Raw genomic sequence first — 18,169 nt, 5'->3', positions numbered from 1 at the left:
GTAAAGTGCTCCTATTGGAGCACAAAAAATGCGAATATGTTCCCGTTTATATAAAAGAATATGACTGACAGGTGGGGTACCAACTGCATTATTCTACGTCCCTAAGCACCTTTAAAATTTCCACCAAAATTTGGCATGCAAACACTTTCGCTCTTTTTTTAAGGTACTCCTCACCTCGAACTGTCACAAGTCCCTTAACTGTAACTGACGCACACCTATTAGTCGATCACTGCAAGTCATCACTCGCTCATTCAGTCCAACTCATCTCTCTGTCATTGTCTCTTGTGTCGCAACTAAAGTCCCCTTCGTTATGTCATTATACTGCAGGCTCCTCTCACTGTTACTGTCTGCCTCTTGGCCTCTCTTACTACTAATATCTCATTCCTTCCTACTGCTGCTGTTTCTACTCACTAGCACTATTTTTTTCTTGTTCGTTGTCACTCTCATATACTCTGTCTCTCACAAGGGAACCTCCCCATCACACCCCCCTCAGGTTTAGTTATAAGTTGGCACAGTGGATAGGCCATGAAAAACTGAACACAGATCAATCAAGAAAACAGGAAGAAGTTGTGTGGAACTATGAAAAAAATAAGCAAAATATACAAACTGAGTAGTCCATTCGCAAGATAGGCAACATCAAGGATAATGTGAGCTACGGAGCGCCGTGGTCCCGTGGTTAACATGGGCAGCTGCGGAATGAGAGGTCCTTGGTTCAACTCTTCCCTCGAGTGAAAAGTTGAATTTTTTATTCTCAGACAATTATCAAAGTTCAGGCACTCACACATAATCAACTTCGCTCTCCAGAATTCCAGGACATGTTCAGATTTTCTTGGACATATGCAGGATTTGACGGTCTACACACTGAAAAATTTGAAAACGTTAAAAACATATGTTTTGACAGAGCACAGGGAAAACTGTGCGCCTGTGAAACTGTTGCATTCATTTGTTGCAGATTATGTGACAAACTCTTATGTTTTCATCACTTTTTTGGGAGTGATTATCACATCCATAAGAAAACCTAAATCGGGCAAGGTAGAAGAATCTTTTTACCCATTCGCCAAGTGTACAAGTTAGGTGGGTCGTCAACGTATTGCTGTCATGTGACGCACATGCCGTCACCAGTGTCGTATAGAATATATCAGACGTGTTTTCTTGTGGAGGAATCGGTTGACCTATGACCTTGCGATCAAATGTTTTCGGTTCCCATTGGAGAGGCACGTCCTTTCGTCTACTAATCTCACGGTTTTGCGGTGCGGTCGCAAAACACAGACACTAAACTTATTACAGTGAACAGAGACGCCAATGAACGAACGGACAGATCATAACTGCGAAAATAAAGAAAGTAAACTTTTCACTCGACGGAAGACTTGAACTAAGGACCTCTCGTTCCGCAGCTGCTCACGCTAACCACGGGACCACGGCGCTCCTGAGCTAACATCATCCTTCATGTTAGCTATCTTGCACGTGGATTACTCAGTTTGTATATTTTGCTTATTCCACACAACTTATTCTTGTTTTCTCGATTGATCTGTGTTCGGTTTTTCAAGGCCTATCCACTGTGCCACATTATAACTAAATCTGAGGGGGGTGCGATGGGGAGGTTCCCTTGTCAGCATTATACTGGCACTCATCCACGTTAACTTTCCCTTCATTCCTACCCCCCTCCCCCCCTCTCTGGCACTCTTACCGTCAGTTATTTTCCTAGCACTTTTCTGTCCCTGTCAACTATGTTCCACTGCAACTGTGCCCCTTTCCTTTTCTGACACTGACATTATCTCCTTCTCTCTTTCTAAAAGACAACCACTGGCTGTTATTTTTTTGTGTTCCGATAGGAGCATTTTCCCGCTTGTTCCCTTCTTTTTCCTGTGTCAGCAGTACATATAACTCTTATGAAAAGAAATGTGTTGGTCAGTAAAACTTAGGTAGTTTACATATGTGAAACTGAAATAATGCAAAACTATTTTTAACCACAGTCCGGATTTCACGAGTAAAAAGTTGATAGATGTGCTTCAGTACAATATAGGTTTCCCACATGATAACAAAGATACTTTACAGCATATTTCTCCGTGCTACGTCAATTTGTAATACTACGTTCTCTCACCCAATTTTACGTGCATATTTTACATGTACAACCAGGGTAACTTTGAACCTCTGTATCTCGGAAACGGATAAAGATTTGAAGAAAACTGTCAAGGTATTTCGAGATCGGGATCTTAGAAAGACATCGTAAAAATCACAGTCTTTTTCTGTGTATAACCGTGTCGGCATCCGCGGCAATAACGGATAAAGGTTTTTCAAAACAGGGATATGGTTCCTCTAAATAAATACCTAAAAAGCATACTGCTAAAATTTGAGCATCTCGCTTCGGTTATTTATTATTTAAGTTTCGCCTCACTCCGAATTTTACGTGTAGAAGTAGGGTATGAAGTAAATTTTAAAAGTTATTCGAGATCTGGATCTTATAAATATACAGTAAAAATTTCAGACATTTGTTGTGCTTAGCCATCTTGGAATCCTTGACTGGGGTTTGGTCCGCTAGTGACGGCGAAATTATAGTTAAAAATTAGAAATCGTTTTTGGAGGTTTTTCCGAGGAACCGTCCATGAACTAATTGTGCCTCCGAACGCACTATAAGCCCACCGTAGATCACATCAAATGCAAGAGAGCCAACGGATTTGCTCCTTTTCCTAAGAAGGAGGAGGTGTGTAATATTTATATTTTGACCCTGCCCAAGGGCAGCCTAAGAGCTATCAAAAACACTTGATCCTACCTTTTTATCACCAACGGAAACCGAGATATGAGCATCGGAAAATCCTTGTTATTTGCGGCGGTTTTGGAACATAGATACGAATACTGTCACATGAATACCGATACATAGCGCCTTTCAACTGTAGCTATACTTTTAGGGAGAGGCTGTTCCTACCAATTTTCGACATACGATCTGCCGAAGGCAAACAATTGATGGAATTCGAGCAAACAAATGATCAAATAGTCGCTTATAAATTTTTCAGATAATTGCATTGTCGTGAACTGTTCGTCCGCGTCAACACAGATTTCAAAGAGTGCTTTACATATGGTTTCTTGGTAACGTTCATTCAGCAGGAGAGAGTGTTGTACTTGGAGGATAATATACTTAGGACACATGGTGTTTCTTGGCCAGTATTTCAATCTAGCGACTGGTTTTAAAATTGCATGAAGGAATGCGTACTAGAAACCGCCACAAGCGGTTTCTGGAGTTTTCAGGTGTTTTTGTTGTCGCGAGACATAAGGTTGCACTGTGTGCAGCGTTTTTTTTAAATATCACGAGTTCTGTATATTTAAGTGTTGAATAATACATTAAAGCTATTTGGACGATATCGTTAAATTTTCACTTATACAGCTTTGTCGTGAACAAAATTCCGTATATTTTTAAAAATTGTTACATAATCTGTGGACCATACTTTGCCGCTCTTGCACCGTCTTGTACCCTGAAACGGAACTTCTACCATGGGACGCCTGGAATTTTCAGATGAAATGTATTTACTTAATGCCACGACAATTTTCCCTGTCTTTAAAATGGAAATTTGTGGTAGCTGCCAACAACCTCTGTTTCAAAGTGTTTTCAACATGTAACTGTTTCTTTACAACACAGTAGTGACACGATATTCTCTGTTGCAACACTTTTAAATTTGAATAGAGTATTTGTTTCCAGGTACATGGCCCTTTTGCGTCTGGAAAGAGTTTTTCTGGTTTCCAAAAACATTACTTTTCCGGAGTAATTTTTGCATGTTCGGAAAGACATTTGTTGAAGGTAGCTGGGATACAGCGGAAAAGGGTACAGCGGTTTAAAGACCAAATATGAGTAAAACTGCACACAAAATTTTCTGTTTGGATCAGTCCACAATTCAATTCAAATGTATTTTACATTGAAACCTTGAAACAAAAATTTGTTTTCAGAAACAAATATTCAAAAACAGTACTTTATTTCTGAAACAAACAGTAGAAAGAAACCAACACTTTTCATTTAAGTCAATAAACTTCATAGTTTAATGCAGCAACCAAAACCTTATCCTACAATAAGTTTCAATGGTGTTTACACAAAGAGTAAAGAACTGGCTCTCTCACACTGACTTATGAGGCCCGCATGAACATAGCAGCTGATACCAATACAAAACGAAAATTTTCTATAGCACTAGATATTTATTAATGCTCAAAGACTAGGACATAATCTGAGTTGGAAGATAGCTACCCTTATTTATAAACAGCTAGTCGTGTCCTTGCCAGTGCTTTATATTAACAGATCCATTAGAATCCAGCATTAGTCTATGTCAGAGCACAGAAACAGAACACAATCTCGGCTCTTACACCCAGTACATCTCAGTATTTGCCATTTGCATAAACAATCTCCTTGAACCCACTAGAAGCTACTGATTCAACTTTAATTATGCTAGCCACAGACGTGGCGTAATACTGGCGTATAAATAACCGTTTCAGCAAGTGGTCCTGCTATTCTACAGCACATTTAGCAAATATATTCTGAGCAGCTATCTGACCTCTAAAATACAGCTACATAATTACAGACTACTAATTGTAATCGGCATGATCCGTAGAAGAAATGGATGCACCTTCTAATACTGTAACGGTGAAAACCCGACGACACTAATATTGCTGAGCGACATTACCTACAGCCAATATTCCATCAACACAACAGCTGCAGTCCACGCATCCGCCCTCCAGAGACGCGTTAAATGCAGGCCGCCTGCTGCAAGCCACTGTGTATCCCATATACACCGAGCGAACCGCTACCCGCCCTGTCAAGCGCAGCATCCAGTAAACAAACAGCGGCGCTTCGAACCTGCACGCCACTAGCGACAACCAGCGTACTGACCTCCACTGTCCGTCGGCAACACTGTTTCACAATGTTCTGCGAGTTCCTCATTCCTTCAAAGCTCACTCGTTCGCCCGCATAAACCAATTTGAAGCGGAAATGTTCCGCTACGCCGGGACAAAGAGGTACCGCCAACCTAGTTCGGTTGTTGCCAATATAGATCAAAATGCCGTACAAGGCACACACTACAGCACGCATCAAGTGAATGCTACCATTTCAAAATTGAATAAGAGAATATTTTAAACTTTTGTGACTGGGGTGGCTAGAGAAGAGTCTGAAAAATTGAGTTCCATAGTACAACATTCCCCCCTACTGCTAATTCCGGTCAATTTATTTGTTTATGACGTATGGGTCACCTAGCTCTACATTATCAGTCTAACGGACACAAGCCCTATTCTTATGTGTGTACAACCAAAATGCCTTTATATTCATTTAAGGTAAATCAAGTAATATTTGTAGACTGCACCAGAAGTTTTCAATAAAACACGTACATCGGCTTTGAATGTATAGTAAATTATTGCAGCTGCATATATGAGCACAATGTAATTACTGGGCATACAGGGTCGACACAGGAATACAGTAAGTGGTGCAGGTGCGCGTGTGTGTTAGTTATTCACTTGATGACATGAATACCAGCAGCATAAGCACTAAAAGGCTCCTAAGGCAAATGCGCAGTAACACGTGACGACCCATTTCTTCGTCTCGTTTTACCATAGTTTGAACGGTTCCAGTTGCATGAAGTACAACACCCTGTGTCATATGAGTTTTGGCCGCTAGCATGTTATCAAGCGGTCAACACAACAGAATTACTCTTAACTGTCCGAACAGAAAATGAAGATATGACAAGTCCACACAAGGCAAAACGTCTAATGATCACGGGATATCGTCCAAGTGTCATCTACAGTGCATAATAGGTGGTACACAACAAGACTGCATGGAGGTAGTTCGACTGGTATGACTGCATTCCATGTGCACGAGGTTGTCACTTGTACCCCTGGATAAGAATGATTTATGGTAAGGGGAGTTTCTGTTTGAATGATGAAGAAGTGTTTAACTACACTGAAACACAATATGTCTGAAACAAGTGATAAAATACAAGTTGTTTATTCTTTGCGATGTGGTTTGCCTACGTAAATAAATGAAAGGCTGTCTTTTTTGTTTGTTTGTGAAGCATCTTCAGTGGCTTTTAATTTATATTATGATTGCAAATTTGTTGCTGTATCACAGTTTTTGGTACTCTCTTGTCATTAGGTGAGAAACAATTTTTGTGGTGCAAGTTTCGATACGTTAAATTATTATTTGGTTCTGCTTACTATTTTTTTATCTTATTGATCCATATGTGTCGTCCTGTAGTGGTATTTAGTTGACCTGAGTAAGCCAGGATACCCTATTTTCGCCATTTTTCGAACACATTTCAGTTGAACACTTTGTTTATTCAAATAGGATAAGACGAGAAGAAGATATGAGGTCGTTGTGGGTTGGTTGTTTATTTACTGTGTACAGTGTCGCCACCTGTCGCTATATAAATTTCGTTTGCCTTTCGTCTGTGTTATGCTATCTGTATGTAATTTGATATTCGTGCGTTTGTAATGCTTGTGTGTGGGGGTGGGGGGTTGGGGTGGGAGGGGGAGAGAGGGGGATAGAGAGAGAGAGAGAGAGAGAGAGAGAGAGAGAGAGAGAGTGTTAGTGTCTGTGTTTCGGGGTGTGGTTTTTTGTGAGGATTTTGACGGATTATGTGATTATTTAGTCTCGTGACGTTCACCATCGGTTTTTTATTGTTTTAGTGGCTAACGTGATCAGTAAGTTCTTACTTATGTTGATTTGGTCGTTTCTTACTTTATTGTTCACTGTCAGAGCTCTTTGTATGTGAAAGTTTTCCTGTAAAGTTGGGAGTTCTTTTTTGTAATTCTTGTTTCTAATAATTTTCATATCCTGTTTCACATTGGACTCTTTATATCCATGCTTTATCTGGTATTCGTCGAAGTTAGAGTGGCTGTTTTCATACTTTGATCCTTATGTATGCTCTGTGTCTAGTTTTGAAATATCTGCCTGTCATGCCCAGATACACTGATTCGCAGTCTTGACATTCTAACTCCTGTATACTGGTTCCTTGGTATTTGTTTGTATTTACTGTTGTTGTTTGGACTGTTGCTGGAAAATGTTTCTGTATATATAATGTAACTGATCCGTGTTTCTTCGGTAAATTTGCTGTTTTTGTGTTGATTCGTGTTTGCATATTAAAATGAGCTAATTCTTTTTATTGCTTTGACTATGTCATAAGTGCTGATGCACTTTTGTTTGTGGGTACTGCATTGTTTATGTTGTTTGTGGAGTTTTGTGGTGCTTGTGTCTGCTGCTGATTTCATCTTTCGATTTTGTGGTTGAGTATTTACGTTGTATAGAAAAATAAATTCAAAAATAAATAAAAACCTTCGATACAGCAATAAAGAACCATATTAACAAGTACACTACTGGCCATTAAAATTACTACACCAAGAAGAAATGCAGATGATAAACGGTATTCATTGGACAAACGTATTATACTAGAAGTAACATTGATTAAATTATCAGGCAATTTGAGTGCATAGATCCTGAGAAATCAGTACCCAGAACAACTACCTCTGGCCGTAATAACGGTCTTGATAAGTCTGGGCATGGGTGGCGCGTAAAGGTACAGCTGCCCATGCAGCTTCAACACGATACCACAGTTCATCAAGGGCGTATTGTGACGAGCCAGTTGCTCGGCCACTATTGACCAGATGTTTTCAATTGTTGAGAGATCTGGAGAATGTGCTGGCCAGGGCAGCAGTCGAACATTTTCTGTATCCAGAAGGGCCCGTACAGGACCTGCAACATTCGGTCGTGCGTTATCCTGCTGAAATGCAGGGTTTCGCAGGGATCAAATGAAGGGTAGAGCCACGGGTCATAACACATCTGAAATGTAACGTCAACTGTTCAAAGTGTCGTCAATGCGAACAAGAGGTGACCGAGACGTGTAACCAATGGCACCCATACCATCATGCCGGGTGATACGCCAGTATGGCGATGACGAATACACGCTTCCAATGTGCGTTAACCGCGATGTCGCCAAACACGCATGCGACCATCATGATGCTGTAAACAGAACCTGGATTCATCCGAAAAAATGACGTTTTGCCATTCGTGCACCCAGGTTCGTCGTTGAGTACACCATCGCAGGCGCTCCTGTCTGTGATGCAGCGTATATGGTAACCGCAGCCATGGTCTCCGAGTTGATAGTCCATGCTGCTGCAAACGTCGTCGAACTGTTTGTGCAGATGGTGGTTGTCTTGCAAACGTCCCCATTTGTTGACTCAGGGATCGAGAGGTGGCTACACGATCCGTTAAAGCCATGCGGATACGATGCCTGTCATCTCGACTGCTAGTGATACGAGACCGTCGGGATCCAGCACGGCGTTTCGTATTACCCTCCTGAACCCACCGATTCCATATTCTGATAACAGTCATTGGATCTCGACCAACACGAGCATTAATGTCGCGATACGATAAACCGCAATCGCGATAGGCTACAAATCGACCTTTATCAAAGTCGGAAACGTGATGGTACGCCTTTCTCCTGCTTACACAAGGCATCACAACGTTTCACCAGGCAACGCCGGTCAACTGCTGTTTGTGTATGAGAAATCGGTTGGAACCTTTCCTCATGTCAGCACGTTGTAGGTGTCGCCACCGGCGCCAACCTTGTGTGAATGCTCTGAAAAGCTAATCATTTGCATATCACAGCATCTTCTTCCTGTCGGTTAAATTTCGCGTCTGTAGCACGTCATCTTAGTGGTGTAGCAATTTCATTGGTTAATAGTGTATAAATGTGACATTTACAGAAAAACAACAGCAAAAGACACAGTGATACACGTCACATCGAGCCATTCACAACAACTCAAAGTAGCTGTTCTGCAAGACGTTGTATGATGGGTGAATAAAAATGAATGAAGAAAGGATAAGAAACAGTACAGTGTATAGTCAAAAACGATGAATGCAGCAACCTTGTTATGCAAAACACTAATATCTAACGTGAAACAGGATATGAAAATTATTACAACGAACAACTACAGCAAAAACTTCTAACATTGTACGAAAGCTTACCCATAGAAAGAGTCCTTTAAGTGAGCAAAAAAGTGAAAATGACCAAATGAATATAAGTATCAACTGACCGATCATGTTACCCACTAAAAAAATAAAGACAAGTGATTTTAACATAGCCAGACCAAATAATAATTTAATCTGCGCCACTGACATAAGATATACACCAACCTATTCACCCAGACACCCAGCCACCAACACATTTCTAACCCCCCTACCCCCCCCCTCCCCCCCACATACACACACAGGCACACACACGCACACAAACACAAAATAGCACATGCTTAAATATAACAGATGAACGGGTGGCAAATACGTACAAACACCACACACAAACAAAAGAACGAAAACAACACAACGACAGTTGGCAACACTATATATGGTAAAGACACACAATCAGCACACAATGAACAGTGAATGTGAAGTGTTCAATTGGAATGACTTCGAAAAACGGTCAGAATCGGACATCTTCGTTTACACAGACCAACTAAGTGCAAGTCCAGGATACATATATGGTCAGAAAATTGTAAACAGAAGCAAATTGTAATTTAACTAATTTAACCTTTCGAAACAAAGGTTGTTCTTCGCCTATCAACAGGCGACTAACATGAATTTTAAAACACTGGCGCATCTTTAATCGTATAATGCATTTATTGTATACATAAAAGAAATATCCGTTGTGGGACACTGAATATGCGTCAAAATGAAAAGGGGCCAACTGTGAGTGGCATAAAACATACAGCCTTTCATTTCCTTGCATAGACGTGCCACATCTTAAAGATCATACAAAAGACTGAGGAACGACGGAAAACATAAAAAAATGACAAATTATTTATTTTGTCGATGCTGTAATCTAGTCAAAATACGTATAAATAACTTACCATTCTGACTGTACATATCGTGCACTCAGAATGTAGTGACATGAAGTACCGGGTGATCAAAAAGTCAGTAAGAATTTGAAAACTTAATAACCACGGAATAATGTAGATAGAGAGGTAAAAATTGGCACTCATGCTTGGAATGACATGGGGTTTTATTAGCATGAAAAAAAAAACAAAGTTCACAATATGTCCAACAGATGGCACTGGACAGCAGGTAACTGCCACCGTGACGAGTGGGAGGTACGCCGATATGTTACAGAATTGCATCATCCCCAGCCTGGCTGATAAACACCTGCTGGAACGTACGATGTTTATGCAGGATGGCGGGCGCTCCACCCCACATTGCTAGACGCGTGAAAGATCTCTTGCGCGTGTCGTTTGGTGATGATCATGTGCTCAGCCGCCACTTTCGTCATGCTTGGCCTCCCAGGTCCCCAGACCTCAGTCCGTGCGGTTATTGGCTTTGGGGTTACATGAAGTAGCAAGTGTATCGTGATCGACCGACATCTCTATGCTGAAAGCCAACATCCGACGCCAATGCCTCACCATAACTCCTGACATGCTTTACAGTGCTGTTCACAACATTATTCCTCGACTACACCTATTGTTGAGGAATGATGGTGGACATATTGAGCATTTCCTGTAAAGAACGTCATCTTTGCTTTGTCCTACTTTGTTATGCTAATTATTGCTATTCTGATCTGATGAACCGCCATCTGTCGGAAATTTTTTGAACTTTTGTATTTTTTTGGTTCTAATAAAACCCCATGTCATTCAAAGCATGTGTGTCAATTTGTACCTCTCTATCTACATTATTCCGTGATTTATTCAGTTTTCAAATTTATACTGACTTTTTGATCACCCTGTATAATGACCAAATGATAATTGTTCCTACCAAAGCGAAATACGTCACCAGGAATGTCAGAAAGAATGGTTCGGTATTCGTGTCTGGGAGACTCCGAAGGCTTATTTCCGCCGCTTAATTGGAAAGAGATTTCTTCTATCGTGTAATTTGTGAGAGTTGGTCGCCAGTGTCTCTGGTAAGTGGAAGTACTGTAATGCGTGTGTGTGTGTGTATGTGTGTGTGTGTGTGTGTGTGTGTGTGTGTGTGTGTGTGTGGAAGGAAGTAAAACCCCGAGCTGGAACATAGCCTATTGCTCTCGAATTAATACAGGACACTTGACGCAAAGACTGGTCATCAGCCCGGTTCTAAAGACAGCAATATCGACCGAACGTTAGACTTCCTTATTTCCTTGGCGATCAGGAAGCTTACGACAGCGCTCTCCTCTCCCATGCCAACCAAATACTGGTGGATTAACGTAGAGTTTATATCATTCTGCTTGTAGTTACACATTCTGTGTCAGTTTGGAAACTGTGCATGTACACTCCTGGAAATTGAAATAAGAACACCGTGAATTCATTGTCCCAGGAAGGGGAAACTTTATTGACACATTCCTGGGGTCAGATACATCACATGATCACACTGACAGAACCACAGGCACATAGACACAAGAAACAGAGCATGCACAATGTCGGCACTAGTACAGTGTATATCCATCTTTCGCAGCAATGCAGGCTGCTATTCTCCCATGGAGACGATCGTAGAGATGCTGGATGTAGTCCTGTGGAACGGCTTGCCATGCCATTTCCACCTGGCACCTCAGTTGGACCAGCGTTCGTGCTGGACGTGCAGTCCGCGTGAGACGACGCTTCATCCAGTCCCAAACATGCTCAATGGGGGACAGATCCGGAGATCTTGCTGGCCAGGGTAGTTGACTTACACCTTCTAGAGCACGTTGGGTGGCACGGGATACATGCGGAGGTGCATTGTCCTGTTGGAACAGCAAGTTCCTTTGCCGGTCTAGCAATGGTAGAACGATGGATTCGATGACGGTTTGGATGTACCGTGTACTATTCAGTGTCCCCTCGACGATCACGGCTGCGCCGGCGCCGTTCTGCCCATGTGGGCACTTGCTGACGGTTAGACACATTTTAATGTCCTGTCCTGATCTTAACACACTGCGCCTCGATCTTAACCTGCCTAATACTTTCGATGCCTTTTTAGCGGATGACCCACGAGCAGCTGCTCGTGTTCTTTGTTTTATCAATTTGACACACCTCGCTAAGGACATTTGATGATGTTTTTTAATCCTATGCCTGTCAGTCTGTCTTTTATTGTGTTTTCCCTTTTAGTTGTTGTTGTCAACTTGTGCCTCGCGGTGCATTCTTAGAGTAGTCAGGGCGCTAATGACCATTGAAGTTGTGCGCCCGAAAACAACAAAAAAAAAAAAAAAAAAAAAAAAAAGATCACCAGTGGTGTACGGCCAGTGTAGGAGATCGCTCCCCACACCATGATGCCGGGTGTTGGCCCTGTGTGTCTCGGTCGTATGCAGTCCTGATTGTGGCGCTCACCTGCACGGCGCCAAACACGCATACGACCATCATTGGCACCAAGGCAGAAGCGACTCTCACTGCTGAAGACGACACGTCTCCATTCGTCCCTCCATTCACGCCTGTCGCGACACCACTGGAGGCGGGCTGCACGATGTTGGTTCGTGAGCGGAAGACGGCCTAACGGCGTGCGGGACCGTAGCCCAGCTTCATGGAGACGGTTGCGAATGGTCCTCGCCGATACCCCAGGAGCAACAGTGTCCCTAATTTGCTGGGAAGTGGCGGTGCGGTCCCCTACGGCACTGCATAGGATCCTACGGTCTTGGCGTGCATCCGTGCGTCGCTGCGGTCCGGTCCCAGGTCGACGGGCACGTGCACCTTCCGCCGACCACTGGCGACAACATCGATGTACTGTGGAGACCTCACGCCCCACGTGTTGAGCAATTCGGCGGTACGTCCACCCGGCCTCCCGCATGCCCACTATACGCCCTCGCTCAAAGTCCGTCAACTGCACATACGATTCACGTCCACGCTGTCGCGGCATGCTACCAGTGTTAAAGACTGCGATGGAGCTCCGTATGCCACGGCAAACTGGCTGACACTGACGGCGGCGGTGCACAAATGCTGCGCAGCTAGCGCCATTCGACGGCCAACACCGCGGTTCCTGGTGTGTCCGCTGTGCCGCGCGTGTGATCATTGCTTGTACAGCCCTCTCGCAGTGTCCGGAGCAAGTATGGTGGGTCTGACACACCGGTGTCAATGTGTTCTTTTTTCCATTTCCAGGAGTGTATATTGCTTGATCGTAGATTATTTTAGCGGAAAAGAGTGTGCCATTTCACATTCCTCATGTCTCCCAGTCAATATAATGTCTCACATAAGCTAAAATTTTGTAGAAGTTCTCGTACATGTGGTGTTTGAGCGTTATTTGTGTCGACATTGTGTTGTATTTGATATGCTTTGTATTTCCTGGTGTTCAAAGATAGTGCAGATTCAGTTACTCTGAGAAATATTTCGATGTCGGTACTAGTAGTCTTGGTGAGGGGAGACCTGACAGATCGCACCTCTAAGGCCATCGTTGGCCACACTTGACAAGCACAGTAACATATCTCGAATGGAACGGCCTCCTCCGTGCCAACCAGCATGGATTTCGAAAACATATATGGTGTGAAGACCAACTTGCACTTTTCTCACATGATATCCCGAAAGCCATAGATCAAGGCCGTCAGGCAGATGCAGTGACTCGATTTGCGGAAAGCATTTGAATTAGTACAACATCCACGCTTGTCATCAAAAGTACGATCATACGGGGTACGAGACAAAATTTGTCACTGGATGGAGACTGTTTTGGTAGGGAGGATGCAGCATGTTATCTTGGCTCGGGGGTCACTGAGAGATGTAGGAGGAATTTCGGGTATACCCTAGGGAATTGTGTTGGGTCCCATGCTGTTCATGTTGTGTATTAATGATCTTGCGGAGAACATTAATAGCAACCCAAAACTTTTCGCAAATGATGCTGTTATCTACTATAAAGTACAGGTTGGAATGGAGCTGTACAAATATTCAGTCAGACAAAGGTAAGATTTCAGAGCGCTGAAGTAACTGCCAGCTTACTTTAAATTTTCAGAAATATGAAACTGAGCACTTCAGGAAACACATATAACGTAGTATCGTATGAATATGATAATAGTGATTCACAATTGGACTCTATAAATTCATACAAAACATGGATGTAACACTTAATTGGGACATGAAGTGCAATGACCTTATAGGCTTAGTCGAGGGTAAAGCAGACACCAGGATTATATTTAGTGTTAAAAAACTAGGGAAATGCAATGAGTCTACACAGGAGATTGCTTACAAATCACTCGAGCGTCCCGTCCTAGATCACTGCTCAAGTGTGGACGACCCGAACCAAGTAGTACCCGCAAGGGATATAGAACATATACAGAGAAGGCAGCACAACTGGTCAGGGGATTGTCTGTTCCCCAGGAGAGTGTCACAGAGATGATATCTAGAACTAATCTCACAAACTTTAGTAGATGACGTAAACTATCCCAAGGAAGCTTGCTTACCGAATTTCGACAACTGGCTCTACATGATGACTCTAGGAAGATATTACAACCTCCTATACTTCACTCCAGAATGTATCGTGAGGACAAGATCAGATTAATGACAGTGTGCTCTGAGACACTTAAACAACCGTTCTTCCCGTGCCCCATTGGAACTGGAAAGAAACCCGAATAACTGACACGATGGAATGTACCCTCTGCCATGCGCTCCACAGTGGTTCGTAGAGTATAAATGTAGCTGTAGTTTTAGACTTCGATGTCACTTGGCTAAATATTATGAGGAAAAATGGAATCGTGTAAGTCGCTAGGCTATCGGAAATACATATGTGGATTCTCATCGGCCGGGATTTGTCCGACATCAGCCGGTCTTGTGAGTCTCACCTAAACTGGATGGTAATTCCTGACGTTCCCTTTTTCAACTACTGACTACAACGTATGACAGTGACCAGTCATGACATGCACTGAGATGACAGAAGTCATAATATGCCTCCTAATAACGCGTCGGATCTCCGTTTGTCCGCCGTCGTAAAGCAACTCGACGTGGTATGACCTCAACAAATCGTGGAAGTTCCCTGCAGAAATACTGAGCCATGCTGCCTGTATAGCCGTCCATAACCGAGAAAGAATTGCCGGTGCAGGACTTTGTGCACAAACTGTCCTCTCGATTATATAAATATATAAATGCTTGATGGGATTCATGTCGGGCGATCCGGGTGGCCAAATTATTCGCTCGAATTGTCCAGAATGCTCTTCAAACTAATCGCGAACAGTTGTGGCCCGGTGAAATGCCACGTCGTTGTTTGTGGACATGAAGTCCATGAATGGCTGCAAATGGTCTCCAAGCGGGCGAATATAGCCATTTCCAGCAAATATTGCACCGAGCGAGGTGGCGCAGTGGTTAGACACTGGACTCGCATTCGGAAGGACGACGGTTCAATCCCGCGTCCGGCCATCCTGATTTAGGTTTTCCGTGATTTCCCTAAATCACTCCAGGCAAATGCCGGGATGGTTCCTCTGAAAGGGCACGGCCGACTTTCTTCCCCATCCTTCCCTAATCCGATGGGACCGATGACCAAGCTGTCTGGTCTTCCCCAAACCAACCAACCAACCAACCAGCAAATATCGGTTCAGCTGGACCACAGGGCCCTGGACCATTATGGAGCCACCACCGGCTTGCACAGTGCCTTATTGAAACTTGGTTGCATGACTTCGTGGAGACTGCGCCACTCTCGAATACTACCATCAGGTGTTGGCCAACTGAAATTGGGACTCGTGTGACCAGGCCACGGTTTTCCAGTCGTCTACGGTCCAATCGATACGGTCACGATCACAGGAGAGGTGCTGCAGGCAATATCGTGCAGTTAGCAAAGGTAGTTGCGTCGGTCGTCTGCTGCCATAGCTCATTGCACTATATATCTACATTTACATCTACAATTATGCTCCGCAAGCCACCCAACGGTGTCGCGTATGGTTCGCGGGAAGAACGACTGCCGGAAAGCCTCCGTGCGCGCTCGAATCTCTCTAATTGTACACTCGTGATCTCGTCGGGAGGTATAAGTAGAGGGAAGCAATATATTCGATACATCATCCAGAAATGCACCCTCTCGAAACCTGGACAGCAAGCTAAACCGCGATGCAGAGCACCTCTCTTGCAGATTCTGCCACTTGAGTTTGCTAAACATCTCCGTAATGCTGTCACCCTTACCAGATAACCCTGTGACGAAACGCGCCCCTCTTCTTTGGATCTTCTCTATCTCCTCTGTCAACACGACCTGGTACGGATGTCACACTGATGAGCTCAAGTATAGGTCGAACGAGTGTTTTGTAAGCCACCTCCTTTGTTGATGGACTACATTTTCTAAGCACTCTCCCAATGAATCTCAACTTGGTATCCGCCTTACCAACAATTAATTTTATATGAACATTCCACTTCAAATCGTTCCATAAGCATACTCCCAGATATTTTACAGAAATAACTGCTACCAGTTTTTGTTCCGCTATCATATAATCATACAATAAAGGATCGTTCTTTCTATTTATTCTCAATACATTACATTTGTCTACGTTAAGAAGTGCTTATCCGCTGCATACCTGCCTGCATTTCGCTGCAATTTTCTAATGTTGCAACTTTTCTGTATACTGTCTCATCATCCGCGAAAAGCCGCATGGAACTTCCGACACTATCTACTAGGTCATTTATACATATTGTGAAAAGCAATGGTCCCATAACACTCCCCTGTGGCACGCCAGAGGTTACTTTAACGTCTGTAGACGTTTCTCCATTCAGAACAACAAGCTGTGTTCTGTTTGCTAAAAACTCTTCAATCCAGCCACACAGCTAGTCTGATATTCCGTAGGCTCTTACTTTTTTTATCAGGCGACGGTGCGGAACTGTATCGAACGCCTTCCGGAAGTAAAGGAAAATGGCATCTACCTGGGAGTCTGTATCTAATATTTTCTGGGTCTCATGAACAAATAAAGCGAGTTGAGTTTCACACGATCGCTGTTTCCGGAATCCATGTTGATTCCTACAGCGTAGATTCTGGGTTTCCAGAAATGACGTGATACACGAGCAAAAAACATTTTCTAAAAGTATACAACAGATCGACGTCAGAGATATAGGCCTATAGAAATGGATGCTTTCATCGTACGCTCCGCACTGATTTCTGCGGCTATTTCAAGCTGTGCTGCTTCTCTCTTAAGCTGGCCTAGGTGGCCGAGCGGTTCTAGGGGCTACAGTCTGGAACAGCGCGACCGCTACGTTCGCCGGTTCTAATCCTGCCTCGGGCATGGATGTGTGTGATGTCCTTAGGTTAGTTAGGTTTAAGTATGTCTAAGTTCTAGGGGACTGATGACCTCAAAAGTTAAGTCCCATAGTGCTCAGATCCATTTGAACCGTTTTGAGCTTCTCTCTTAGCACTGTCAACTCGACGCAACCACCACTGCCCTCGGTCGTTAAGTGAAGGCCGTCGACCAGTGCGCTGTCCGCGGTGAGTCGTACTGCCTGATACGTGGTATTCTCGGCACACTATTGACACTGTAGGTCTCGGGATGTTGATTTCCTACAGATCTGCGAAGTGGAATGTCCCATGCGTCATTCCGTGTTCATAGCCTGTTAAATGCAGTCGTGTGCCACAATCGGGTCTTTTCACATGTATCACCCGACAGCTCCGACAAAGTACTGCCCTTTTATTCCTTGTGTACACGATACTATCGCCAGCTTTGTACGTGCACATCGCTGTCCTATGGCTCCTGTCACCTCAGCTGTGTCCGTCTCGCAAGCAGCAGCCGTTTTCCTGCGCAGACATCGACGAGTGCGCGGAGGGCGGCGACGCGGGCTGCCTGCACGGCTGCCACAACTTCCCCGGCGGCTTCCGCTGCGCCTGCCCGACCGGCTACCAGCCCGCCGAGGGCGCCACTGCGCAGCCGCAGGACAGCGACGTCGCCGCCGACGACCAGCAGCGCTGCGTCGACGTCGACGAGTGCGCCGCCGACAGCGCCGAGGTACGCCCCACCAGCGCTGGAGCCGCCTGCTGGCCACTCTTATACGCACTGAGCAGCTAGGAAGCACTCAGGTTGATTACGGGGCCTTTGATTTCCGGAATGCATCCGCACTTTTATTTAGTGAACAAAATACGGGCTTTCCAGGTATCGGTTTGTTGCAAATAGAACTCAACACGTCCTTCTAAACTGCACATAATCGACAGATGTAAATGTCGTGTGATTAGGGCCTCCCGTCGGGTAGACCGTTCGCCGGGTGCAAGTCTTGGGGTTTGACGCCACTGCGGCGACCTGTGCGTCGATGGCGATGAAATGATGATGATTAGGAAAACACAACACCC

General features: G+C 44.0%; 1 protein-coding gene across 1 annotated transcript in view; it reads left to right on the top strand.

Annotated features, from left to right (window-relative positions):
- LOC124594457 (fibrillin-1-like) overlaps positions 1-18,169 on the top strand; it is a 200,812-nt gene that overhangs the window by 57,595 nt on the left and 125,048 nt on the right. Inside the window, exon 7 of the mRNA XM_047132836.1 lies at positions 17,632-17,831. Within this exon, the coding sequence (XP_046988792.1) occupies positions 17,632-17,831 (200 nt within the window). The remainder of the gene's footprint in view (positions 1-17,631; positions 17,832-18,169) is intronic.

Source organism: Schistocerca americana, chromosome 1 (assembly GCF_021461395.2).
Source record: "Schistocerca americana isolate TAMUIC-IGC-003095 chromosome 1, iqSchAmer2.1, whole genome shotgun sequence".
NCBI lineage: Eukaryota > Metazoa > Arthropoda > Insecta > Orthoptera > Acrididae > Schistocerca > Schistocerca americana.
This window is presented reverse-complemented; position numbering and strand designations above follow the sequence as displayed.